The sequence below is a fragment of the Colobus angolensis genome, unplaced genomic scaffold, assembly GCF_000951035.1.
Source record: "Colobus angolensis palliatus isolate OR3802 unplaced genomic scaffold, Cang.pa_1.0 Scaffold38, whole genome shotgun sequence".
Taxonomy (NCBI): Eukaryota; Metazoa; Chordata; class Mammalia; order Primates; family Cercopithecidae; genus Colobus; species Colobus angolensis.
In genome coordinates, this window is record NW_012117154.1 from 5,264,780 (window position 1) to 5,292,265 (window position 27,486).

At 53.3% G+C, this 27,486-nt stretch overlaps 1 protein-coding gene across 3 annotated transcripts; it reads left to right on the forward strand.

Moving 5' to 3' along the window:
- The first annotated feature begins 262 nt into the window (after positions 1–262).
- On the forward strand, positions 263–27,029 carry RIPK4 (receptor-interacting serine-threonine kinase 4). Of its 3 annotated transcripts, none has more exons than XM_011954061.1 (8): positions 263–525; positions 9,525–9,816; positions 15,061–15,209; positions 17,135–17,184; positions 19,601–19,759; positions 20,521–20,624; positions 22,238–22,502; positions 24,383–27,029. In XM_011954061.1, exons 1-8 carry the CDS (start codon positions 344–346, stop codon positions 25,540–25,542), a joined length of 2,361 nt encoding a protein of 786 aa, XP_011809451.1. In that variant the 5' UTR covers positions 263–343; the 3' UTR covers positions 25,543–27,029. The 3 variants fall into 3 exon arrangements, with proteins under 3 accessions (XP_011809451.1, XP_011809453.1, XP_011809452.1); XM_011954063.1 differs by lacking the exon at positions 263–525 and adding an exon at positions 1,172–1,367; XM_011954062.1 differs by lacking the exon at positions 263–525 and adding an exon at positions 1,410–1,449.
- The last annotated feature ends 457 nt before the right edge of the window (positions 27,030–27,486 follow it).

Genomic DNA, 27,486 nt, shown 5'->3' on the forward strand with positions numbered 1-27,486 from the left:
AGACTGTACTTTTTTTTGATAAAGTTTTGCAAAGTGATAGTACTGGGGGAAACTGGGCAAAGTGAGTGATTTCTTACAACGGCATGTGAATCTGCAATTAAGGGGGAAAAAAGCAAAGAAAAGCAGGGCAGCTGATGAGCACGTCGAGGCCCTTCTCACGGCCTGAGCACCCAGGGGAGAGCGCAGTGACCCGGCGCGTCTATTCATCCGTCCGCAGTCACCGGGCGCTGGCAGGGAAGTGGGCGGGGAAGAGGGGCGGGGCGATCGACGGAAGTGACGTAACTGGGCGGGGCGCGCACCTGGGCACCTGGGCGGCCGCGGCGGCGCTGGCTAGACGCGCGGGATGGAGGGCGACGGCGGGACCCCGTGGGCCCTGGGGCTGCTGCGCACCTTCGACGCGGGCGAGTTCACAGGCTGGGAGAAGGTGGGTTCGGGCGGCTTCGGGCAGGTGTACAAGGTGCGCCATGTCCACTGGAAGACCTGGCTCGCCATCAAGTGCTCGCCCAGCCTGCACGTCGACGACAGGTGAGCGGCCCGGGCGGGGCGCTGGGGCGGGCGAGGCCGGAGCCGGGGTCGGGGTGTCGGGTCCCAGAGTCCTGCCTCTCTCTCCCAAACTCACCCCCGGAGCAGTTTAGGGGGGTAAACCAGTTGCCGGCGAGGCCGCTGGACTCCGGCAGTGACCACTCGGCCTGTCCCGGCCGGAGGGGCGCAAGGTCTTTGGCTAGCCCGGGCGCGATCGCGCCCATCGGGGCCGGGTCAGGCGGCTCCTCTGGGGCTCCTCGGGGGCCGCGTCTGCCCGGACGTCCGAAGGCGCCCAGTCGTGCTTCCTGACACTCCCCGAGTGGCCCCGGTTTTTGGGGGTCTCCAGCTTGCCTTACGCCTCGGACCCGTGCCCTTGGGAGGCGCGCCCGGCCCGCCCGGGACCCACCGGGAAGCTGCGGTCTGCGCAGGGCTTAGAAAAATTGCCGTGTGGGCCTCTGGGCTTTGTGAGTGGAGTTAGCCTTCGTTCGACTTACTTAGTAATTTACGTTGGAACACAAATTGGTGTAAGACGATAATTATTTCGGTCGGAAGCTTCGGCTTGGCTCGAGCGAGGTTTCCCGGGCGCCGGGCGCTTGCGCGTTGGAACTCCAGGGCTCGGACCTGGCAGTGGGGTCCGGCATACAGGGGTGTTGATCCGTCCACCCAGCCCCTTCTCGCCGCACACTCTCGTTTTAGCTGACTTAATTTCGAGACCGAACCGCTGGGGAAGGGCCTTGCGTTAATGCTTTGTGGCCGTGCCATGGGGCCCTCCTGCAACCCATTTTCTCTGTCCAAAAGTCAGAATGAAACGTGTCTGTACCTAGTACCTAGCAGGAGTGTTCAAGGTAACAAAGACGAATGGGAAGGACGCAGAGCCGCCCCTCTTAAATTCAGTGGGTCGATTGTCGTCTGTGCATAATTTGAGAGGTAGGGAGAATGTTCTTGAACAGCACCTCTTTGTTGTTGTAGATTTCGCTGTTTACAGTTGATTTTGATGGTTTATATGTAAGGCTTAATTTAGCACATTTTAATTACTTATCCTTTAATGAAGCTTACATTCTACATGGAAGCTATGCTTGTATTTTACCTAGAGATTCCCTGGACACATACACTCAGAAGCGGCTACTTTTAAAAATACCATTTAGCCTTTGCTGCCTGGCAGACCTGGTTTCGAATGTTTGGCTGATTGAGTGATGGGGCCGCTAAACCCCAGCTTTTCTGCAGAATCATTGTGATGCTTGTGTCTGGGGTGGCAGCGCGTGCTGCAGCCCCATGTCGTGACTATGATGCCTCTGTACATGAGAGACCCGTCCTCTCCCTTTGCATTTTTGTCCTTGGCTCGGAGACTACACAGCAGAGCTATTGGTGGCTTTTTGCCGTAACCTTCAAATGCAGTGTTTCTTGGAAGCATCAATAGAGTGTCATCCAGTCACCACTAGTTCAAAGGTGAGATGCTGGCCCAGGCTGCGCACTTTTTCTCCCCTGCCCTAGATCCTGGGAACTTCTCAGGCCAGGAGGGGTGCTGTGGTTATTTTGATGAAATCCAAACCACTTTGAGTACCAGCCAGTGGTTAGGTTCAGAAAGGGAACCCTCTCCATAGGGGCATTCGTTTTCTGTCTTGGGGATGTGTGTCTGATGCAGTCTTCTAGTTGCAGCGAGCTTTAATCATCAGCGAAAATTTTAACAGCACTTTCTTGTATTGGAAGAGCAAAGTAAACAAGCACCTCCCCAGACTGACTCACCAGCTCACATCCTTAGGATCTTCTGTTATTTCTAGCGACCAGTCCCTTATATCTTGGGTGGCCTAGTTGGAGGGAGGCTTTCTACACTTGAGGCGGATCACTTAGGATATTGCATAGCTTGGTTGAAAAGTGTCTTGTACTTTAACTGGAAGCTTTTCCTGCCCTGCCCAAAGCAGACAGGTGGTGGCATGTCAGGTGGCTAGGTCGAGGTCAGCATCGCCTAGCAGGAAGCATTTCACCTGCTGTGCTCTGCTGGGCCTGGTAGAGCAGGTTGGGGCTTTGCCGTGTGCAGCAGTGGCTGACCTTTCTGAGAAGATGGTCAAACCCTGGCTGTTTGCGAAGCTGATTCCTTCAGGTTAATTATTAACTGTATTCGGCTTGAGGTTCTTGTTAGGAATGCACATCAGTCCCGCTGTGCTCCAGGAGCTGGTTGCATTGTCGTCTCACAAGGTTGCACCTAGGCCTTAAGGTAGTTGCTGTGTCATGTGCCCTGCCAAATTTCTCAGTGTTTTTCTGACGAGCTGCCTCCCACCCCAGCCCCTCATATTTGCAAGATGTTCCCTGAATTGGGAGATAGGATTTTCCTGGGGTCTTGGTGTGCAGCCCCCAGCCCTGTACCCCTTCTGCCTAAGTCTTGCTTCTCTTCTCGGAGGGACAGCCCCTCTCACCCCTGCCACATGGGTCTGAGCCTTTTCCAGGCTGCCTGGGGTCAATTATGGTCCTCTCCACTTGTTGCATAGGAGCCACCACAGGTACAGGTGCAGGTGAGGCTGATTTTCACTGGCCAAGGCTGCTTGCCTCTCAAGGTGATCTGGGGTCTCCTGGCTCCCTGCAGCTCCCCTGGGCCCAGCCTTTAGCTACCCCTTGGCCACAGCACCTGCCCAGGACTTCTTTGATTAGCAGGCTGCGCCAGGCCATGTGAGCATGCTTTTCTGTGCAGGAAAGGTGGGGGGGCTGCCTAGCCCCTAGACACTTCCCAGGGCTCCTGGTAGTTCACAGGTGATACCCCATTGATCTGAGGTTGCCTTCATCATGGGGCTTGGTGCCTCGGAGGGTCCTGTGGGGTGGCTTTGGAGAGACAGCTGGCCTCCCTGGCTGACCCTCATTGTGGGGGGTCACAGGGCCTAGGGTGGGGTGTAGGGATGGGTGTTGTGACCAGTTTGGAGAGAATAAAGTGATCCCAAAGGCCCCGTTCTTCCCCTGCCAGCCCCCAGCGAAGGGGATGCTCAGAAGAAGCCAGTGCCAGCGCCGGCTGGGAGCCACTCCTGCTCCTGCCGCATTCAGCCCTGGCTGGTCGGGGCGAGCCTGAGCAAACCCCAGGTTTGTAACAACAGAGCTGAGAGTTGAACAAGCCCATTTCTTGTCAGTTTTAAAAATAGCCGTGTGGGAATCCCTCGGAGGCTCCCTGGGAACACAATTGGATTTGTGTGCAGAAGGCCTCACTGAGCGGCATCAGCTAACAGATGATGAAACACGTTTTCCGGCTGCGTTTTCCCGAAGGTAGTACCTGGGTTTCTCTTTAGGAGCTGTTTGTTACCTGAGCGGTCTCACCGCCTCCCCCACCTCCCTGCTTCTCACTTTTCCCTTCGTTTACTGCTTCTCCACTTGCACAAGAGCACGTCCCGGGGCTGTTCTTTCCCCCTTTCCAGGTTGCGTGCTTCCAGGGGAAACCGCAGCCAGCCTGTTCCACAGGTCTTTGGGATTTCTGAGCCTGGAGAAGAACCCTGGGACTTCTTTAGGAAGTTCCTTTTAGAAATGGTTGGTGTGATGATATTTCTCGTATTTCTTGCTACTCCAGTGCCCTCCCTGGGAGGGGGAAATACACTTTGGCTAGCCCTAAATGAGGAGAAACCCGAATTCATGTAAGTGCTACTCATCCTATCTTTAAAAAGTTGAACCACAAGTTAATCCTAATTAATGCCCAGAGACTTTTCATCTGGAACCCAAAACAGGGCCCAGGGGACTGTGGGGCAGGGGGCTTTCCCCGTTCCTGCGCGGAAGCAGAATTAGCAACGCTTTCCTCAGCAGCGAAGGAGAGGGGAACAGGGCGCCACCCCCACCCAACTGTGCCTAAGCCTATCAGCGCTTGGAGCGAGGCACAATTTTTAGGTTGTGTTTTAATTAACACTGGCGAGAGGGGGTTCTGGTCAACCCAGAAACGCTGACCTCACCGTCCACAGTCAGAAATGCGATTTGGAGACAGTGCGAATGTGACTATGTGATGTTCCGTGCTCCCTGGCCGCCACCCCAGCACCTAGGCTGGATTCGGCGTCTTCCCACGTCTTAAAATAATGATGATAATAAATCTACAGTTCCTTTTGTGTGGTCATCAAAATAAGCCAGAAACACTGCTTAGAAGAAAAAATGTATTTAAAAAATTAGTGCCATTGCTAAAAAGCAATTGGTGGGTTCTTTCTGTGCTCAGAGTACCTGAGCACTTGGTGACCTCCCTCCATCGGAGAAGCCTCTTCCTGCAGCTGCTCGAGGAGGCCCTTTCAGGCTTATTGAATTGCAAATGCCGCCGGGCGACACCTGGCCCCGGAAGGGCTGGTGCTTCCTAAACCACTGGAGTTTCCCAGATGTCGCCTAGGGAGCACCTGAAGAGAGGCTGGAAGGAGGGGTTGTGTGGGTTTTGGCCCAGTGGTTACTGGATGGTAAACAGTATGGACAGTTTCTGAGGACATGCCGGTGCTTCTGAACGAAATCCACGCTGGTAGGCAAGAGAGCCGCTCCACCTCCACTCCTGGGCCTCAGATCTTCCACGGGGCGGTCCCGGGACCCCCTTCCTCAGCTGGAATCCTGTCCACCCCAAGCCAGTTTGGATCATGCTGTCACAGAGAAGACAGTTTTGTCCACGGAAACAATGACTTTTTTTTTTCCAGGACCGCTGATTTTCCTCGTGGAAAATGTGTGGCCCGTGGAAGGGGGAAGTCGTGCTCGGCTCCCTTCAGGCAGTTGTGCAAAGATGGGGTGGACTCCGTTAGGAGATTCTAGCAGGGCTGCTTTTGGGAGCCAACCGGCAGCAGTGGCCCTTTTTTGTTTGTTTGTTGTTTCTTTTAAAGTAAAGTAAATGGGGGTCTCTGTTCTGCAGATGGGGCCCGGGGAGGGAGAGTAAAGTACTTGCTGAACTCGGTGCGCTGGGGAGGGGTGTGCTCTGCCGCCAGCCCATAGCTGTTAGAGTTGCTAATGAGCTTGCTCTGCAATCAGAAGTCACCTGGGTTTTACGTATTAAGCCCTTTGGGCAAATAGAAGAAAACACTATTTGCAGAGTGGCTCAGAGCTTCCACTTAATAAGCTACTCAGCCTTCCTTTGATTGACTTTGTTCTCAGAATACGTGTTTGTTATCAGTCAGTTTTGGCTTAGAGAGTTCACACTCAGAATGTCTACTAAATGTAGAAAAATGACCCTTGTAAATGGCCAGCCTCTAAACACCTGAATTGTCATTTCCTCAAAACCCTCCAGCGAGGAGGGTGTGCCTCACATGGTTGCACAGTGGATGTGGGTCTGAGTCCTGTGTAAGGACTTTGGCCCACGCCCCCGGGCAGAGTGTCTGGAAGAGAGAGGCCGCACTGGTAGGGGAGGGGCGGCAAGCTGGCCACATTTGAGCAATTGGAAACAGGCAAATCATAACTCTGATTCTTAACAAGACAGAAGCAGCAGCTGGTACCGCATCCCAGTCCGACAGTTTGGAAGTTAGCGGCTGCTGCTGGGGTGGAAGTTGTGCTTGTATTCCTTTAAATAACAAATGAGGGCCTCAGCCAAGCCAACCGGTGTTCCCCGAGGAGGAGAAAGGCCGGGAGCTGAGAGGTGTCATTTTCCTTCTTTGGTGACCGGTTTCATTTTAGCTGATGCTTGACATTGGCATCAGGCCCTTTTCTTTTTTTCCCAATGCTCATTGAGACTGGGAACTGGGTTGAGAGTCCCCCCATCCCTTGATGGGTCCCAGAGCCTGGCCCACGCCGGTGGCTGCAGGGAGAGGGATTTCCCCTGGAGGGAGGGAGCAGCCGACGGTATGCTGGTGATGGGGCAGCTTTCAGCTCAGCCCAGGGACCCCCACAGGCCAGCACTGCACACTGGTGGGCATCTTGTTTTCCATTAATTGGTCATTTAACCAGAGTGCTAGGAAAAGCAGGCCATGCTACCCTCCGTTTTGTCTCATAATAATTTCACATTCATTCCTGATACTTGCTTCACTTGTTCCCAAGGCCAGTGGGATTCTTTGCTCCTTGAGTGTATTCAGGCACACTCTTGACCTGCCCCCCACACCCCCCCAGCTGCTTCTCCTGGGGTGCTCCCATGTCCACCATGGGGGGCTGCCTAGTGACCCCTCGTACAGCTGCAGAGAGGTCCTGTAAGCCTTTCTCCTCCACATGCAGTCAGTGGACCCGTCCTGCAGATTCTTCCTACGGAGCGTGTGTGCTCTGCTGGCTTCCCCTCTCCGCTCTGCCAAGCCCAAGGGGGTCCACAGTGACCGCTCTGCTTTGCTGGCCTCCCGGGTGGCCCTGGACTCTGTGCAGATCTCAGCCTTCCCGACTCTCTCAGGGGCCTTTTCCTACGCTGACTTCTGACTTTGGGTCTCTGTTGATTCTCCATAGCTCCCTGGACCTTCCTTTCAAGAGGCTTAGATTTTTCAACCACACCTCTCTTTTGGGGGTAATTCTCCATCTTCTCCCTTAGAGGGTACATGTAAACACCGTGAAGACAGGAAAGGGACCTCCTGTCCTTAGTTCTGACATATAGTGGATTCCAGCGAGCACTTACCAGTACACAGAACTGCTTAAAATAAAGGTCAGGTGAGTGCTGGGAGTAGTGAAGTGGTGATTCTGGACAGTAGTAGTTTGTTGGCTGAAAATGCACTCACTTGGTTTACATCGGGGTTATTAAACTTGGCACCACTGGCATTTGGGGCTGAGTAATTCTTAGCCTTGGGGCTGTCTTATGCGTTGTAGCATGTTTGGTAGATCCTTCAGTTGTGACAACCAGAATCTTTCCAGACATTGCCCAGTGTTTCTTGGGGGGTGAAGTTGCCTCTAATGGAGAACCAGTGGGCTATGCCCTGAGACGCAGAGCCCTAGCTGCAGGGCTCGCATTGTGAGGGGCAGACAGACTGAGATCTCCAAGCCGTTGGTACCTGTCCCATGTATGGGAATTTCCACAGCAAGAGCTAAACAGTAGGATCCACGGGTTCCTGCGGGGAAAGTGTTTTCACTACCGTGAGGGAAGCCTGGGAGGGGCTGAATCTCACAGGGGAGGTCACATCATTAAGAAATGGATGCGTACTGTTGGCACTGTTTTGGATCCTCCAGCAGGCGAGGAAATGGGAGCCACTGAGTGATTTCCCAGCACCTGCTCCAGGGCTTGTCACTGGGAGGAGCAGGCCTGTGTCCAAGCTCCGGAAGCACCCCCTGCTGTGGCAGCGGAGACTGGGTTATAGGCAGGGACTTGGGCTGGACTCTGGGTTCTGGGGGAATTACCCGAGGGCCACGCCAGCCAGCTGCCTTGGTGGCCTGTGTGTGGACATGGAGCTGCTGGGTTTCCTGCTCTAGGAGGTCAGATCTCTCCAAGTGTGGTTCTGAACGTTTCCTTTAGGGAGCTTATTATTATATTATTAGAAAGCAGATTGGCCGGGGACAGTGACTCATGCCTGTAATCCCAGCACTTTGGGAGCTGAGGCAGGCGAATCACTTGAGTCCAGGAGTTCAAGACCAGCCTGGCCAAGATAGCAAAACCCCATTTCTACTAAACATACAAAAAATTAGCTGAATGTGGCACACCTGTAATCCCAGCTACTCTGGAGGCTGAGGCATGAGAATCACTTGAACCCGGGAGGTGGAGGTTGCAGTGAGCCAGGATGATGCCACTGCACTCCAGTCTGGGCAACAGAGCGAGACTCTGTTTCAAAAAAGAAAAAAAAAAAAAGCAGATTTTCCAGCCCCAACCTGGAACACATTCTCAAGGAGTGAGGCCTGGGAACCGGCATTCCAGCCAGCTTCCTGGGTGCTTTCTACCATGTCTGTGTTTGGGACTGCTGACCTAGATCCTCCATGGCGAGCGTGCATCCTTGGATTCAGCCTCTTACCCCGAATGCATTCTGAGACTTTTGACCCATGACACTAATACAGACCATTGCACTGGGATTCCAGTCTGTGAAAACACAGGCTGCACCAGGGAAGTGACCTTAGACCAGAGGTTGGCAAACTTTCTCCACAACGGGCTAGAGAGGCAACATTTTAGGCTTTGCAGGCCGCAGGGCCTCTGTCGCAAGGACTCCTCGCCCCTTTGAAGTGCAAAAGCAGCCACAGCCAGTATTGAAATGAATGGGTGAGACTTTCTTCCAGTAAAAGTTTATACAAACAAGGTGGCAGGCTGTGGGCAACTATTTGGCAGTTTCTCAAAATGTTACACGTAGAATGTGACCAAGCAATTCTGCTCCTAGGTATGTATCCAAAATAATTGAAAGCCAGGTCTCCAGGCGTTTGTCCCCCAATGTGTGCAGCTTACAGCATTATCCACAAGAGTCAAAAGGCGGAAATGGCCTGTACCCACGAACAGATGAACAAAACGCAGTACATTTCATGCAGCGGAATATTATTCAGCCATGAAAAGGAAGTTTTCATATATGTTACAGCGTGAATAAACCCTGAAAACATGCTTAATGAAGCAGGCCAGACACAGAAGGGCAAATGTTATATGCTTGGACATGTATGAATTTGCCTAGAATGTAGAAAAGAGGTTACTGAGGATGGGGGTGAGGGAAGGAGTTACTGGTTAATGGGTGCAGACTTTTTGTTGAGGATGATGCAAAAGTTTTGGGTATAGATAGTAGTGATGGTTGTACCCTATTGTGAATGTGTGTAATGCCAGGGAATTGTACACCTGTGAATGGCTAAAATAATACTATGTTATGTCTATTTTACTACATTTTATCTCACTACATATATGTGTGTGTGTGTGTATATATATGTATGTGTATTGTGTGTGTGTGTGTGTGTGTGTGTATATATATATATATAAAATTAGAATTTCCCTCCTCCTCACTTCTGATAACCCTGTGTTGCACAGGTACATTTCAGCAGCCTCAGGACTGAGATTCTGGAAAGCCCTGTGTTAGTGATATGACAGTCAAGTGTGCCCCGTGTGTGTGCACTTGAGGCATTTGCTCAGCCCTCTGGAGCCAGTCGTCTTCTGGCCAGGGTGCTGTTCTGTGTTTGTGGCTGAGTGACCACTGCGTGTTCTTCATGCCTTTGAACTTTTTCAGGGAGCGCATGGAGCTTTTGGAAGAAGCCAAGAAGATGGAGATGGCCAAGTTTCGCTACATCCTGCCTGTGTATGGCATCTGCCACGAACCTGTCGGCCTGGTCATGGAGTACATGGAGACGGGCTCCCTGGAAAAGCTGCTGGCCTCAGAGCCATTGCCGTGGGATCTCCGGTTCCGCATCATCCATGAGACAGCGGTGGGCATGAACTTCCTGCACTGCATGGCTCCGCCACTCCTGCACCTGGACCTCAAGCCCGCGAACATCCTGCTGGATGCCCACTACCACGTCAAGGTGGGGAGCCGCACGGTGCCCGAGGGAGCTGGGCGGGGGGGGCCTGTGTCTTGGGGAGCAGGGCATCAAGGGGTGAAGCCCTGAGGTCAGGACACTGGCAGAAGAGGAGGTGGTTCTTCTTGGAGGAAAGAACTTGAAACCAAGGACTTTTGCAGCATGAGGACTCCAGGAGTCTAAGCCTGTCCTGGTCGGTGTGAAAACCACACGCCGTGTAGCTGGAGGGTGGGCTTGGTGAACACGGGGGCTGTTCCCCTAAATCCTGGCATATGACTCATTCCGGAAAAAGACTGTGGGTTTGTGGGTTTTGGTCTTACGAAATCAGGTTAGAAATCAGCCCGTGGGCCAGGTGGGTCCTTGCGAGACCTCAGGCTCTGCAACGAAGGGACGCGTTTCCCTCAGTGTTTTCAGGAGCTCAGGGTGGTGGGAATGTGGGGGTCCTCTGCAGTGGGGTCCTCAAAGTGCTGTGGAAACAGGCTGTGAGGAGGGTCTCGTTGCCTCTGTCTGCCTCTGCGTAGAGTGCGGAGGAGCAGCGTGCTGTATTAGTGCAAGGCCTGGGAGCTGGAGCTTGCTTTTGCTTTGCTGATTGGTTTTTGAAACACAGAAAAGTAAGAGGGATAATATAACTGAAAACCAGCATTGCTGCTGGGCCTTGGCAGGTGTTAGCATCATCACCTTTGCATCAGGGCTGTATTTCCTTGTATCTCCTTTGATGGCCTTCATGGCTAGGGTCGTACTGTCGTTGACATGTGGTGGTGACACCTGGCACGCTGTAGTTTTTCCCCACGGGGTGATGTTCACATGCTCTTGGGAGGCCCGGGGTAATATGCTGGTCCACACGACACTGGTGTCTGCCCTGGGAGTGAGAAGGAGCCGAGAGCCATGGCCCGGATCCATGTAATTCATGCAGGGAACAAGCAGAGGAGTCCCCGCCTGGCTTGACAGCGCTACTGTTCCTGGTGGCACAGCACTTCCAGGCCTCTCTGATGGTCTGACCATTAATTAGGATAGACCTGAATTCAGGGCCCGGCCCTGCCCCTGAGCTCTTGGGGGCGATGGGAGTGGTGGCCCGTGTGGCATGTGCACGGCCGCTCCCTGTGCCCAGACTCTGCGGCTGAGTGCATCTCGCCTGCCTTGCTCAGCCAGGGCGGCGGTGAGGAGGTCAATTTTTCACTTTGGGCAGTAATTATAAGTTGTCTCTTAGGTAGGTGTTGCCCAGTAGTAAGATTTCAGCTAGAAGATGAAGCACTGTCCTGCTAAGTGAAGTAGGAAGCTGAGATAATGGAGACAAAACTCAAATGACTGGGCTTGAATGGGCTCTAGGGTGGCTTCCCACATCTGCTCGTGTTCTGGGACCCCTGGGATTCCCGTTTCCTGTGACGGGCAGGGCTGGACTTCACATGCCGACCCTCCATTCCCGCCAACATTTGTGGGCTTGTTTCTAGGTAGCTCCGGCTCTGGGGCCCTAATGACTGGTAAGGTCTGCTGTGCAACGTGCACTAAATACCAGGAAGGGCACGCCAGAGGCTTCGTCTGCGGGAGCTGCCCTCATCCTCAGAGCAGAGGTGCAGAGTGGACGGTGGCCTCTGATTCTCGCTGAGTCTCGGCTCAGAGTGAGTAAGTTAGCAGCCAGGATCGTCCAGCTGTAAGTCGTGGAGTGGAGACCTTGATTTCCCGCTGGCCTGCCACTGTGCTTGACATGAAAGAAACCAAATGACCAGTGCACGTAGCGGTCACTTGGGGGCAGAGTATGTGACTTGCAGGCAGGGCTTGGAGGCAGCCCTGTGGGAGCGGGTGGAAGTGCTGCTGGGGCTGGGCCTGCACACAGGGTCGGGCTTTTCTGCCCTCAGGAGTCGGGGGCAGGCAGCAGCAGAGCGTTTAGGTGAAGGAAACAGCCTGAGAGACGCAGGGAGAGCTCTGGGCTTTTCTTGCAGGGGTAGCAGGCAGCAGGGCTTCCCTGTCTTTCAGGATGGCTGCAGCAGACAGATACTGCCTGGAACTGCTTTCTCAGGGAGGCTGCTGTCGAAGGCACCCCGGGTGCTGGCCAGGAAGTGACGGACATCTCTGCCTGGTGCCCCGGGGCATCTTAAGGCTCTGTGTACCCTGACAGGCCGCAGGAAAGATTGCTTTTGTGTGACATTCTTCTTAATCAGGCATGTTAGTCACCATCAAGAAGCCCAAAAACAAACAGAAAAATGTATTTACACGACATACTTACTTTTTCTTAGAAATAGCTACTGGTGTGTGTAGAGGGCAGCAGGGAGAGTGTTGGGGTTCTAAGAGTCAGCACCGTTGTTCCTGAAGACAAAGTGTGGAAGCTTTGCATGGACTGGCCACTGGGCTTCTGGGCAGTCCTCAGTAGACAGTTATTCAATGCAGGAAAACTTTAATCTAGAATTCTGAAATTAGATCTTAAGTCGCCATTCCAGTCCTGCCATTTGCCTCTGAGATGGGCTACCTCGGTCCCCAGGGCTTGATTCAAACTGAAAATATCACAGCAACTGTCTGCTTCACAAAGTATATAAATATAAATAGTATATAAAGTAATAGTATCACATTACTACTTGATATTATTCAACATTAAATATACTAAATACCAATATTAAGATATTAGTTGGAATCAATTTCAAGTTAAAAATGAAATAACTTGGTTTAAAATCTCAGGCTGCATTTATATGACCAGTTAGCCCAGAACAGACGCTTTTCAAAGGGTCACACGTGGGGCACGTTCTGCTGTGTCTTTCTTTTAAAGGCAGCAAAGCCCTGGCAGGCCACTTTCTTAGTCTTGACAGCTGGACCTTGGAGTTGAAGGACCGTGTGCTTGGGGGCAGCTGTGAGCCCTCAGCTCTTAGAGATGCAGAGATGCAGAGTTGGGTGCTGATGATAGTGTTTGTAAGTGTGGAGGCATTTGCTGGTCCGAGTGGATGCCACAGTGGCTCGCTGTTAAGGACACGGGGTAAGGGGCGGCTTGGGTGGGAACATGAGGAAGGGCGGAGGGGAAATGCAGCTGGCCCAGGGTCTGAGATGTAGAGAGGAAGGAGAACACAGAGAGTCAGCAATCCTCCCTGAATTCTCAATTCCGAGCTTGCATTTTGTTGCCAGAGGTTTTGCAGAGAATTTCTGCTTATCTTCTTTTCACCAAGTATAGTCTGGAGTGGCTGGCTCTATCTGCACAGACAGCGAGGCGGAGAGAAGGCTGCAGGGCTGGGAAGCACCAGGCTGGGATCTCTGTGCCCCAGTCCCTCTCATTTTTTTCTTTTCTTCTTTCTTTTTTTTTTCCTAATGATCCGAGATGTCATTTAATTTTCACAGCAAAGCTACAGGATGGGTACTGTTATCGCCTCCTTTTATGAAAAAAGGAAACAGGCACAGAGAGGCTAATTGTCCAGGACTACAGAGCTACTAACTTGTACAGGCAAGATTAGAATAGTGAGTCTGATCCTTAACTAACCGTGAGAGGGTGATACTTTTTTCCTACATTCAACCATACAGGGGGATGAAGGAATTGCCTAGAAAGTGTGTGATGCTTTCTTTTTATTCTACTTTTCGTTCTGGGATATATGTGCAGAACCTGCCGGTTTGTTACATAGGTATATATGTGCCATGGTGGTTTGCTGCACCCATCAGCCATCTAGGTTATCATCTAGGTTTGAAGCCCCGCATGCATTAGGTGTTTGTCCTAATGCTCTCCCTCCCCTCTTCCCCTACGCACCGACAGGGCCCGGCGTGTGATGTTCCCCTCCCTCTGTCCTTGTGTTCTCATTGTTCAACCCATTTCTGAATTTGAAGGCTTTCAAGCCACTGATCACTGTTGAACTGAAACTTCCTGTACTCTTGAGCTTATTTGGAGAGTTAGGACACGTTGTGTCCCAGTGTCCAGCTGCCACCGGGGTTTGCACAATCGGGTGATGGCGTTCCTCTGGGGAGCTGACGCTTTCCCTGGGGTGCAGAGTGGCTCTCAAGGCGGTGCAGGCCTGAAGGCCCTGGGAGAAACGGAAGTGGGAGGACATGAGAGCCGCTGGGGTCGGGGCCTTATCCTGGTGCTCCTAGCTGCAGACGAGGAGGGCCGGTCCCTGCTCACAGGCCTTCCCCCCCACCTCCCTGCAGATGTGCTCAGGATCACTGGAAGCCCGAGTCATGGGTCATAAATTCTCCCTGCTGTTTGGTGCTGATGACAGCAGCCCTGTTGGCTCACCACATGGGCACGGCCAGCCCAGAATTAAGGCCTGACTCAGCCTCATTTCCTGTCACTCCATGGGTGTGTTGGAGAGGAGCTCAAGAGTTAATGAAAAGGGTTTTTAAAAAAATCCATATGCCTTGAAGGAGAGTTGAGGGCGGCACTCCCCCTGGATCAAGAGTCCTATTAATGCTAATGACTTGTGGCTTCATCCCACACACGGTTTTCAGCGGCTTCAGAGGGAGAGGGGAGGACAATGGCAGGAAAGGGGATGCCCCCGAGAGAGGTCAGGCCGGGGGTCTGTGAAGTCTCCCCAGTGAGCTCCAAGGTCACCTTTGCCCGAAGGAGACCTGAGACCCGCCTCCCCCGAATGCGGACGCTGAGGGCATTCCGGGAGGAGCTGGTGGCTGGTGCTCCTTGGGGCCTGGGCCCTGCCAGCAGAGGTGTTTATCAGACCTTTGCTTGAACACATGTGTTTGAAGCAGCCAGCCAGTGTCTGATCACAAAACACTCCAGATGGACGGGGCTGCGAGGCGTGTGTGTTGTTTGCTTTAAAGTTTAAGCTTCTGAAGGTATGTTCCCCTTTAAAGGACTTGCAGCCACTTGCCCGCCAGCCTCCCCAGCTGGCAGGTTGCATAACCAGCTGCCCGGCTTCCCGAGGAGCAGACCTGATCTTCACATGTGTCTCTCTTTACCTGAACCCTCTAAGGCTGGCTTTTTTCCCTTTATGCCGGCTCAGCCGGCAGTCAACCACAATGGCAAACATGCCTTATAGAAGGTGGATTCTAATTCTTGTTGAGTTTTGTCTCAGAGAACTCCTTCCTTACAGTACGATTCTTTAACCTGCCCATCAGATGTGCTCTCCTAATGCCTCCAGGCTTGCTTCTGCCCCAGAATCTGTCTTCCTCCCTGCCTGGGGCAGGGCTACCTGGAGAGGCACAGACATGGCTCTCAGGGGCTCTTGGAAAGCTCTCACCCACCCTCAGATTGCAGAGGGCAGCTTTTGATAAAGCATCATAAAATGTCACTGTTGAAGGCTAATGAGCCCTGCTCTGATGGCTGTGTTGCAGATTTCTGATTTTGGGCTGGCCAAGTGCAACGGGCTGTCCCACTCGCATGACCTCAGCATGGATGGCCTGTTTGGCACGATTGCCTACCTCCCTCCAGAGCGCATCAGGGAGAAGAGCCGGCTCTTCGACACCAAGCACGATGTATACAGGTGTGTGACATGCCACCCCCCACCCCCTATGGGTGCCAGGGGCTCTGAACTTCAATGCTTCATGCCCTGAGCTGCAGCTTTCAGAAAGGCCTCTTGCTGCCAGTCAGAAATGGGGTTCAGGCCAGGTGCAGTGACTCACGCCTGTAATCCCAGCACTGCGGGAGGCCGAGGCGGGAGGATCGCTTGAGTCCAGGAGTTTGAGATCAGCCTGGCCAACATGGTGAAACCTCATCTCTACAAAAAATACAAAAATTAACCCAGCATGGTGGCGTGCACCTGTAGTCCCTGCTACTGGGGACTGAGGTGGGAGGATTGCTTGAGCCCGGGAGGTAGAGATTGCAGTGAGCGTGATTGCACCACTGCATTCCAGCCTGGGCAACAGAGCGAGACCCTGTCTAAAAAAAAAAAAAAAAAAAAAAAAAAAAAAAAAAAAAACAGGCAAACAGAAAGGGGGCTAAGTCCACATGAAACGGGTGGGTGCTTGTAGAGTTCAGGGATTTCTTTGCTGTGAGTATTGCTGGCCAAGGAGGAAGAGTGTTCCTGGGTCCACGTTCGAGCCAGGCTGACAGCTCTGCCCTGTCAGAGCCTTGGCGATTTCATGACCCGTGGGCTTTATGTTTTGTCTGTTGGAAGAACCTGCTGCTTTCAGTGGTCTGGGTGTCTGTACGTATGTGTGTTTGTACTTCCCGAAGTTCACTCTGATTTTGTGAGGTGAGCAGCTCATCTTCTTCATGGCACTTCACCTTTGTTGGTCAGAGATCACTCCCCAAGTCACCTGGTCCCTTCCTTTTTCAAATTGTAAAGGTCTTAATCACTCAGACTTCTTGGAGAAGAAAAGTGGGCGGGAGCATGTGAGCAGGCACTAAGCCTCCCATTGTGTCTCTTATCCTCCAGCACTGTGACTCTGATCCAGCATTTGAGCTCTGCCTTTTGGTCATTGCCCCCAGCAGCAGCCCAGGCTGACTGGTTTGACGGTAGCCATTGTGCATGTGCTTAGCTGGGGCTTTAAGCTGAGCGTTGCCTGGATGTGTCACTTTGGAGACTAGTCACAGCTTGTAGAGTTAGGGGAGAGTTAAGATCCTTTCCATTTATTTTAGAGTTTGGAGTTTCAGCTTTTGAACCTGCCGTTTGAACTAATTTTTGATAGTAAATTCGGTGACTATAAACAGCCACTCTCACCAACTCAGTGCTCCCTGGAGGCTCAGTTTTCGGACTTCTGTTTTTCTTTTCTTCTTCTTTTTTTTTTTAAATCAATTTAGGCACCTTTTTTGGTGTATCCAGAGTAATGTACATGAACATATCCTTCATATATCTATATATTTCTAAGCAGCCCCCGAAAAAGGCTTTGGGGCGTTTGGCTGTGTTGCCTCCTGTGTTTTCTGTGTGGTTTCTTTAACAACCCTCTGACAATGAAATTTCAGCAAGCCTCAGTTAGGAACACTGAAATCTCAGCAAGCCTAAGTTAGGAACCAGAATCCATGTTTTCAGAGAATGAAATCATTGTTGGGGAAGGGGGACATGGGATTTGCCCATCATTCATTCATCCATTTCTTCAGTAAATGCCTGCACAGGTGCTCTGTGCCCGGTGCTTGCGAGGAGATGACAGTGAGGCACACAGGTGCTGTTCCCCAGGAGCTCATGCCCCATGTAGGGTGGCACCCTCTCTGGGAGTCCCTCAAGCTGCCTGAAGATTTGTAGCCCAGTTGACGAAGTTACTTGAGTCTGTCTGACATCTGAGCTGTCAATATGCTGGGCTTCACTATAGAGAGTTTTCTCTTTTTAAAAACAGGAGAAATATCTCAGTGTCGTGGCTCTGTCTTTGGAAGGCTTCAGAACAGGTATCTTCATGCCTCTTGCTGTGCATGAGTGCTTTCGGCTTTGAGTCTGTGGCGGTGAGATGCTAACGTGCCTGGTTTCTCTTCCAGCTTTGCCATCGTCATCTGGGGCGTGCTCACACAGAAGAAGCCGTTTGCAGGTGAGTGGAGGTGTAATGTGCTTGTCTTTCCTGGAATAATGGGGGGACACCTTGTTGTCCTTTCTCTATCCTAAACCAGAGCCCGTGATCCACGCCACCGTAGGTGCTGCTCTGTGGTGTAATTTGCACACAGGAAAAGGCACAGATCTGAAGGGGCCTGTTCAATGGAATTTTTGTAGGTGCCAGCTAGTTTTCTTTGGTTTTTTTTTTTGGTAGTAAAAGATATATAACATAAAATTGGTCATGTTAGCCACTTAAAGTGTTTAATTGAGTGACATTAACTACATTGGCAGTGTTGAACAAGCGTCACCACTGTCTAATTCCAGAACATTTTCATCATGCCAGAAGGCCAAGCCCATGGCCATTCCGCAGTCCCTCTCCCTTCCTCCTGCTCAAGCCCCAGCAACCACTCATCTGCTTTCTGTCTCCATGAGTTTGCCTGTGCTGGTATTTCCAACTAATTCTTTTTTATTTACTTAAAAAAAAAAGTAATAAAATACACATAACAAAACTTAGCATATTGACTGTGTGAAGCGTACAGTTCAGGAGTGTTACGCGTGCCCAGGTGCTTGCACAGCCAACGTCCACAGCCGTTCCGTGTCGTGGATTTGCATGCGGAGGCAGCAGCGCCCCTGCCCAGCCCGAGAGCTGAGCTGTCTCCTTCCCCAGCCAGGCAGCGACCGTTCCGAACACCATCCTCAAAGCTGTCACACCTTGACTTACTTATCATAAAAATCTAGGACTTTCTAGCTTTGTTGGACAGATTCCCTTTTCCTCTAAAGGCATTTCTGGGCTGCTCATGATATTTTGTGGTGTGACCGAAAATGTCTCAAAATGAAGATGAGAGTCGAGGCCTACCCCCCCTTGTTAGTTGGGGCTCAGACTAGGAGCTGATTTATGGGAAAGGTGCTGGGGCGAGAAGAGATCTTCCCAGCATCGCAAGGTCAAGTATCTTGGCAGCTTTGAAAGAATGCCAACAGAAAGCACGGAACGCGTTCTGCCAGGCCTCTGTCGGCCGGTGTCTGTCTGTGTTGCCTGACCGCCTGTCGCCTTTCTTGCCTTCTGTACGTTCTCCCGCACAGTGGCCTACGGCCCGAATGCTTGTGAAATGTGGCGGTGTCTGATAGATGAGGGGGTCTGATAGATGTGACACCCGAGGCTAGGCGCTGGGGACAGATCAAGGCTCAAGTCCCTGTGCTTTATTGCTGAATATGCCTAGTGTTCCATTATTGGAACGCTAAGCATGTGGGAATTATTCATATACTACTGCTCAAGGTCATTGTCAAGGTCTGATTTTTCAAATTCAAAAAGTTGCAGCCTCAGGCATAAACAGGTTAATAGATAGGAAGGGGGGGGGTTCCAGGTGCAGGAGAACAAGGCCTCTCCCCAGCTTTTCCAGTCTGCGTTTGGCAGCAGGACATAGTCCAGGTGTTTACTTCAGTTCGCTTTCGTTTTATTTAGAAGAGCTGTTGGTTTTGGAAGTCTGAATAATCATGGAAATAGCCTGTTAAATACTTAAGGTATTTATTGCACAAGATTTAATGGGAAAGTGGAGCAAAACATCGTATGGAATCCTGGCAGCTGTGGGTGATTCTCGGCGGATTTTCCACACCTGCTGGGGCACACGGCCTCTCCAAAGAGCTGCCATTCCATGGGCTGGCGTGTTTGTATCTGGAGGGCAGAGAGGGCTGTTGGGAACAAGAAGCTTGGAGTCCACCTTGAGAGTTCCAGGCTACGCAGAAAAAAGAACTTGGCCCACTGGAAGTCACCCTGAGCCCTTCTTCCCAGTCAGGGTGGAAGTTGTGGCCAGAGCCCGTGCATGCTAGTGAAGGCAGTCAGAAAGGACAGGCGCGGCCCCACATAGTGAACTGAAGGGAAAGAGCCCTCCCACACTCCCCAGCCCTGGTGCAGCCTCAGGGGAGGCCAGCTGGGGACCTGAGCTTGGGATTGGAGTTGGAACTGAGGAAGACGTCTTCGCCATTGTAGAGAGGGTTGGGTCTCTGTGGATGCAGGACGCTGTGGCTCCTCCATGGTGCGTGAACCTCATTCCCTTTGCTGGCTTGGGCTGTTGAAGGAATGAGCCTCATAAGACATTGTTCTCCTTTGAACCTCATCTTCCTTTGGGTGGGATGCCGAGAAAGATCTGCTCTGTGACCAAACACACTGACTCCATCTGGTAGATCAGAACCCAAGGAAAGAGGTCGATTTCAAAACCAGGAAACTAGAGAGCACGGTGCCCCGTGAGGATGAGGGTTACAGGAAGCTCTGGCTGTGAAACGGGAGGGGAAGCCGTTTCCCTGGGGTGGTGTGGGGATGGTCCCACCGTGGTCCCCGGCAAGTGTGTCATTTCCTCCCAAGAGTGAGGTGCTGCCACCCAGCCCTGCAGAGCCCCTGACTCGCATCCTTCCCTTGGCAGATGAGAAGAACATCCTGCACATCATGGTGAAGGTGGTGAAGGGCCACCGCCCCGAGCTGCCACCCGTGTGCAGAGCCCGGCCGCGCGCCTGCAGCCACCTGATACGCCTCATGCAGCGGTGCTGGCAGGGGGATCCGCGAGTTCGGCCCACCTTCCAAGGTGAGTTCCCCAGGGTCTCCCCGGCACGGTCTGTGGGTGTCACAGGAGATAGTGGTGACAGACAGGACAGGGTCAGGGACCAGGCCTGGGTGAGAAACGAGGCGTGTAACAGGTGGGCCGAAATGAGCCCTGCACAGATAGGTTGGCCCCAGCACCTGCCTGTGGCCTCTGGTACTCAAGGCTCGGCCACAGCAGCTGGAACTGAGTCGCCTCCAACCATCCATCCCCTGCTCCCCGCCAGGGCTGGGCTTGCTGCCCGGAGGAGTCTGTATGGGAGCCTGAAGTTCAGGTGCAGCCATGCTCTTCCCGGGGACTCACCTGGCTGGTGGCTGGAGGTGTTGCCCTTGGGGAGTTGACTTCCTGGGACAGATGTGTCTCTGGCATAGGAAAGTCACCCTGATGAGATGGAAACTGCTGCATTTAAAGCTTACGGCAGGAAACGGGATGGGGAGCTCATCCGCCAGGTGCTGGCAGCTCTACTCCCTGCAACTGGCAGGTGGGGCTTCCCCGGGGAAGGCTTCTGCTTTGAGTCTGGTGAGGCCTGCAAATGATTACCAACGGGGGGCCTGGGTTTGGCCAGCAAATCGCCCATGTAGGGCCCCTGGGCTTGCCTGGCGAGCTCAGCCTGAGCCGAGGCATGTGAGAAATCCCCCAGCTTGTGGAGGCCCCGCCCGCGTTTAAATGGAAGGCTTGTGTACGCAGAAGTCATCCTTCTTCCCCACATGTCATCCGAGTGACATGTCCCCTTTCTTCCCCACAAGAAATTACTTCTGAAACCGAGGACCTGTGTGAAAAGCCTGATGATGAAGTGAAAGAAACCACTCACGACCTGGACGTGAAAAGCCCCCCAGAGCCCAGGAGCGAGGTAACGGGCCCTTCCCACAGGGGTCTTTTGTCTCCTTGGCCTCCAGGCAGGGTTGCCAAACCCCTCCTCCTCTCTGCAGACTCCGCCGCCGCCCGGACCACTCTCCCTCTCTTCTGAGCCCATCCCACACCCAACTCCATTAGAAGTGTAGGTCCCACGGGGGCTCAGGTCCACCTGCCCGGCTGCATCCCCGCCCCACCTCCTGTCTGTGATTCTGCATAAGTAGTGTAAGGGCTTCCCTGACACTAAATAGCCACTCATTGGATGTGCCTGGAACCATGAGGATCTGAAGGCCCAGCCCCAGACGGGGAGGGAGAGCTGGTGTCTGGTTCGGGGATCCAGTCCCTTTATAGCTGCTCATAAATGGTCTGTACTCTGATGAGTGCCACCTAGGTGATTTCAGATGTGATAAGAAGTTCCAAGTGCCAGGGCTGGCTAAATACCCTTTCAGGTAATGAGACTGGAGCAGACTTGTGAGGCAGAGCTGAGTGAGCTTTATAACGTGTTATCTGGTGTTGGGCAGTTGATCCCAGCCTGTTGGTGTGAGCTCAGGAGATCAGGAAACATGTAGGGTGCACCCACTGTCTCAACATAAAGTGCATGCGTGCCAGTGAGTCTGGGAGCAAAGGTGCCTGGGGGTTGCTGGTGAAGAGGCAGACCCGGGCCCTGATAAAGGAAAGAAGGCAACCAACATGTCGGGGTGGCTTGGTACACCCAGCAACAGTGTGGGACATCGAGCCGTCCCACAAAGGTGGGGATTTGGGGCAAACAGGTGTGCCTAAGGGAAGAAACGTGAAATCCTGTCAGATTCCACTCACCCACCAGAAACCTGCTGCCCCTGCAGTCCGTGAAGCGAGACCCTTTATAAGGTGTCATTGGTGTGTGTCGGATTGGATCATCCCTCGTCCTTGTAGCCGGGCCCTTCCCCCTTCCCTGGTCCCCATACAACCCCCAGGCCAGCCCCATGTGGTTCCGCGGGGAGGTCGCAGTTGTAGCCACGTGTGGGGATCCTGCCCAGTTCTTGTCTGTCTTCTCGTTTCCTGCCAATGCTGGCCTGTGCTGGGCAGCTGTGTCCCGCCACGCATGCTTCACATTCTGCAGCTTGACATTGCCTGCCTTTCGTCTGGGTGACGCTGTGTGCAGTGCTACTGAGCAAATGGCATCCAGAGCTGCATGAGGCTGGATTTTGCACTTTTATGAAGTCGATCTTTCCTTAAAATGTTTCTGTGCTGGGTGGAGCCAGCACAAGTCTTTGTAGCTCCAAGTCTTTGAGCTCCCTGGCGCTGTGCGGGTGCGGCGTCTGAGCTCCCCGGCGCGGTGAGGACCAACGTGGCGTCTGAGCTCCCTGGCACTGTGCGCCTGCGGAGTCAGAGCTCCCTGGTGCTGTGCGGCCCGACGTGGTGTCTGAGCACCCGGGTGCTGTGCGGACTCGGCGTCTGAGCTCCCTAGTGCTGTGCGGAGGCGGGGTCTGAGCTGGGGGACCGATAGGGTTCCGTCCTTTCTTCCCCCACCTCCCTCCCATGGCCCACCTTGCTCTTCCATGTTTGTGTCATGGGCGGGCCATGCGGGGTATGGCAGGGTCTTCACCCACCCCCTCTTCTGCATCTTCGCAGGTGGTGCCTGTGTCCGCCAGGCTCAAGCGGGCCTCCGCCCCCACCTTCGATAACGACTACAGCCTCTCGGAGCTGCTCTCGCAGCTGGACTCTGGAGTTTCCCAGGCTGTCGAGGGCCCGGAGGAGCTCAGCCGCAGCTCCTCTGAGTCCAAGCTGCCGTCGTCCGGCAGTGGGAAGAGGCTCTCGGGGGTGTCCTCGGTGGACTCCGCCTTCTCTTCCAGAGGATCACTGTCGCTGTCCTTTGAGCGGGAGCCTTCAACCAGCGGTAAGTGGGGACCCCTGTTTGTGTCCCAAGAGATGCTGGGCTCGGCGGGACAGTTGACTGGACTCAGTGAGCAGCTAAACGGAATCAAGGGGAAGTTTCTCGACCCAGCAATAATTCTTCTTTGTGTTCTCTCTGTCTGAAGTAATTAATTTTGGGTCTTGGGCATTTGGCTCCATCCTGTGTCACTTAGCGTGTGTGGGGCACAGGCCACATCACCAGTCTGTGCAGCAGTCTTGCCTGTGCCAGTGCCATGGGTAGAGGCTGAGCTCTGGTCTACAGATGGGAAACCCCATCCAGTGCAGTGAGCCCGGCGAGGAGCTGAGCCCCACTCCCTGGCGGGCCTCCTGTCTCCAGGATGGCAGTCCCACACCCTCTGCCCAGATGCTGTTGGGTGCACACCCATGCCTTCGCGCATGTGGGCTCCCCGTTCAGGGTAGTCCAGACCTTGTAATGTGTTGGTTATCCTTGGAGGTTTTAACACCAGGCCACCTTTGCAAACCCCCTGTTAGGGAGGAGCACTTCTCACTTAGCTGATCTTATCTTTTTGTGTGAATTTTGATGGCTTTTGTTTTTGGAAGGTGCTTTTTTTCCTATCCCTGCCCCAGGGTGCTGGGCCTGGTGGTCGTTCCGGCTTCCTCTTTGCCAGCTGCAGGGGTAAGATGTGGTCCTGCCCTATTCCTGAAGGGGCTGCAGCTCTGATGGGAAATACAGGGATTTACACTCACGGCTACAGCCACCGGGGCTGAGGGCCAAGGCTGTGATCTTGGGGGGAAGGAGAACTTGGCTTTTCCTGGTGGATTGGTACATCCTCTTGGAGGCAAAGACTTTTCCTGGATCTTACCGACCTCCTGGGATTTTTAGATTAGAATATTGGGGGCAAAAGAGGGTGTCTTGGGTTAAGGAAATGCTACATAGACACAGTGGGGAAGACCCGGTGTGACGGCAGATAAGCAGTAGGTGATGGGGTTGAGGAAGAGAATCAGGGCCGAGTCTAAGACTGGGCAGAAAGAAATAGCACCATCTCCCATGGAGAAGTACGTTCTAGAACATTCTCTTTGGGTCTAATACTCTGAAATGACATATCGTCTTCATGCTCGAGAGCGGAGTACTTTACTGGCTCTACTCGGAATACCAGTGTTCAAACACCAAGCCTGACTGGGAGGGTTCCGTTTTCTTAACACCTCAGCACCGCCACCTTCCAAGTCCCCATGTGTTTCACATGAGGGTGGAGGAGAGTCTCATTTCAGGGACTCAGAATTCCAGGCACTACAGTAGGATTTTTGTGGTAAATGCAACTTTTCATCCTGAGTGCTGGACTAACGTCTTCCTGAAACAAGAGGCTCAGTCCCTTCAGGATTATCATAGCAAACTTCCCTCTCGACCTCCCCAGGTCAGGAGGTGCCACTTCGAGGTGGGGCAGGAGCTGCAGCAGCCCCTTCCAGCTCTGGGCACCAGCCCTGCAGGCTGCTAGGCCTGGGGTGTCCGTGGATGGCAGGTGCCAAGGCTTCCAAGTGAAGGGGGCTCCGGCCTGGTCTTTTGGTCTGTGCCCTTTTTCCTTTCTTTAATGAAGGAATGTTTGCAGTCACTGCCATCTCTAAGCACCAAGGGGGTTCAGCACCCTGCAGGACAGCGAGAGTGGGTTTTAGTCTGCAGACCAACTAACGAGCACCGGGAAGACATTCGCCGGCCTGCCCCGGGGCCCCCACTAGGACTGACCTTAATCAGGAGGCACAGATAATGCTCAAACGCGGTCAGGTGTCCAGCAAACAGCCTGGAGGCCTTGGCACTCCTGCACCTGAGCGCCACAGCCAGGCTCCCAGAGACGCTGCGTCCCTGGACGTGCAGCCACACTCTGACGCTTGCCTCGCCTCTCCCTGCAGATCTGGGCACCACAGACGTCCAGAAGAAGAAGCTCATGGATGCCATCGTGTCTGGGGACACCAGCAAGCTGATGAAGATCCTGCAGCCACAGGATGTGGACCTGGCGCTGGACGGTGGCGCCAGCCTGCTGCACCTGGCGGTGGAGGCCGGGCAAGAGGAGTGTGTCAAGTGGCTGCTGCTCAACAATGCCAACCCCAATCTGACTAACCGGAGGGGCTCCACTCCGCTGCACATGGCCGTGGAGAGAAAGGTGCGGGGCGTCGTGGAGCTCCTGCTGGCACGGAAGATCAGTGTCAACGCCAAGGACGAGGACCAGTGGACGGCCCTCCACTTTGCAGCCCAGAACGGGGACGAGTCTAGCACGCGGCTGCTGCTGGAGAAGAATGCCTCGGTCAACGAGGTTGATTTTGAGGGCCGGACGCCCATGCACGTGGCCTGCCAGCATGGGCAGGAGAATATCGTGCGCATCCTGCTGCGCCGAGGCGTGGACGTGAGCCTGCAGGGCAAGGACGCCTGGCTGCCGCTGCACTATGCTGCCTGGCAGGGCCACCTCCCCATCGTCAAGCTGCTGGCCAAGCAGCCGGGGGTGAGTGTGAACGCCCAGACTCTGGATGGGAGGACGCCCCTGCACCTGGCTGCACAGCGCGGGCACTACCGTGTGGCCCGCATCCTCATCGACCTGTGCTCTGATGTCAATGTCTGCAGCCTGCTGGCACAGACACCCCTGCACGTGGCCGCGGAGACGGGGCACACGAGCACTGCCAGGCTGCTTCTGCATCGGGGCGCCGGCAAGGAGGCCGTGACCTCCGACGGCTTCACTGCTCTGCACCTGGCTGCCCGCAATGGACACCTGGCCACTGTCAAGCTGCTCGTCGAGGAGAAGGCCGATGTGCTGGCCCGGGGACCCCTGAACCAGACGGCGCTGCACCTGGCTGCTGCCCACGGGCACTCGGAGGTGGTGGAGGAGTTGGTCAGCACCGACGTCATTGACCTGTTTGACGAGCAGGGGCTCAGCGCATTGCACCTGGCCGCCCAGGGCCGGCATGCACAGACAGTGGAGACTCTGCTCAGGCATGGGGCCCACATCAACCTGCAGAGCCTCAAGTTCCAGGGTGGCCATGGCCCCGCCGCCACCCTCCTGCGGCGAAGCAAGACCTAACTGGCTGCCTGTGGAGACCAGGGGTCCATGTGGGGCTCTTGTCCTGTCCTGTCTTCCTCATAGGGATGGAACGATCCTGCGTGGGGCCCTGTTGTGGCTTGCCTAAACATTGACCAAGCGGAGGTGACATGGTGCCATCGGGAGGTGGCTGCTGCTGACCGGAGTGTCCCCTCCAGGCGAAGCTGGCTCAGGTGCACGTGCCCGCTCCATCACCGATCTAGGCACCTGCTGTCTGAAAGGACCGTGGGTCAGAATCATTTCGTTGTGCTCCTAATGGGCTGCTGAGGCTGGTCTCTCGGTGATGAAGCCCCAGGCGAGGAAGCATCCGCTCTCTCCTGGGCCGAGCCATCTTGGGTCGCTGGAGCTCACCAGTCTTGAGGGAAGAGGTGCAGGAGAAACTGTGTTTTTTATCTTCATACACAGCAGTGGGCAGAGAGGCCTGTCTTAAAGTTTTCATGGAATTGTTTTATAAAATATCTCAAGAGATGAATGCCTTATCAGCTGCTGCTTGACACCTGTTAAAAATGTTCATAACATTGGATAGTCTAGTCTAATGATGACTAAGTAGTGGAGTTGGCTTTGAAAACAATGTTTTATGCAACAAGGAGTGAATGATAGCAGCCAGCATTGTGGGATGTGTGTGTGGCCAGCTCTTAACCATTCCAGTCTGTTACTTTGGTGAGTCCTTGTGGACAACCACACACACGTGCTCACATGGTACTAGCTGCTGTTCATTTCTCATTGTCTAAGATGTTTTGGGAACTCTAGAGCCACAGGCATAAGAGTCATTAAAAAATTCTCCGTTTGTAACCTCAGTCCTGGGGACTGAGGCGAGCCCCCTCAGGTCGCTGGAGTGCACCAGTCTTGGGGGAAGAGGTGCCGGAGAAACTGTGTTTTTTATCTTCATAGACAGTATGAAGATAGAACTATGTAGTATTACCTAGACATGGACAGTATTACCTAGGTAGATGCACTGCTCATCTGCGCCCTTTCCAGCTCTCATTTTTGGTAGGTGATTTGGGATAAGGATAGTGTTTTGGGGTTGTAGGGGGAGGGTTTCTGACCTGCTTTGCAGACGTGCATCCGCACCTCAGCGGTTTGGGGTGTGGCCCCAGGGCGGTTATTGGATGTAAAAGATGCGGCCCATCTAGTCTCGTAACTTAACTATCACCTGTGTCCCATAGGGTGCCTTCCTAATAGTGTTATTAGAATAAGTTTGTTGCAGAACGTGACCCTGTGTGCAAACATGTACCGTGGCCTGGTATATGATAGAGATTGATATTAATGTACCATGTATGTTAATGTGAATCTGTGGGCAGGATACTTTTCCATGACAGGAAATATCCAAGCTGTTAAAACTGGCTATGTTTTAATATGCCTCATTTTGCCTTTACTATGTTATGCTACTATTGTGTGAACTGCATGAGGGACGAAAAGTTCCATTTGGTGTCAATAAAGCAAAGTACTTGCCTGCTTTTTTGAAGCTGGTTGAGACTGCTTTTTCTTATCAACAAGCTCGTGTAATCTGATTTCTGAAAACCAAAGGCTTGAGGCAGTGACAGAAGCTTGCAGATGGCCTTCTGGAAGGGCCCCTGTGTCCTGAATTAACCCAGGCCCTAGGGCCGTGAGAAAGCAGAGGGTGGAGCCGGGTGTCGCCCTCTGCCTGGGTCCCTCCACACACGGGTGAGCCAGTCGGGGAGAGAAATGTGTCTGGATGAAAGCTCCCAACACTAAAGTTTTTATTGAAATGTTATAGTTCTTACGTTCTATATTTTGAAATAATTTCATATTGCAGAAAAGTGACAGGAATAGTACATAGAACTCTGGTAACCCTTCAGCCAGATTCCCTGTTTGCTTGTATTTGATTGCATTTGACTTTCTCATCCACCCACTTACCTGTTTTGAGAGTAGGTTGCAGACAGTGTGCCCTGTTACTCCTGAATA

Excerpts from the sequence above, each read along its gene's own strand:
- RIPK4 (XM_011954061.1), top strand. The coding sequence starts at position 344 with ATGGAGGGCGACGGCGGGACCCCGTGGGCCCTGGGGCTGCTGCGCACC. Across the intron at positions 15,210-17,134 it reads ACCAAGCACGATGTATACAG|CTTTGCCATCGTCATCTGGG; the intron begins GTGTGTGACATG and ends TTTCTCTTCCAG. Across the intron at positions 22,503-24,382 it reads GCGGGAGCCTTCAACCAGCG|ATCTGGGCACCACAGACGTC; the intron begins GTAAGTGGGGAC and ends CTCTCCCTGCAG.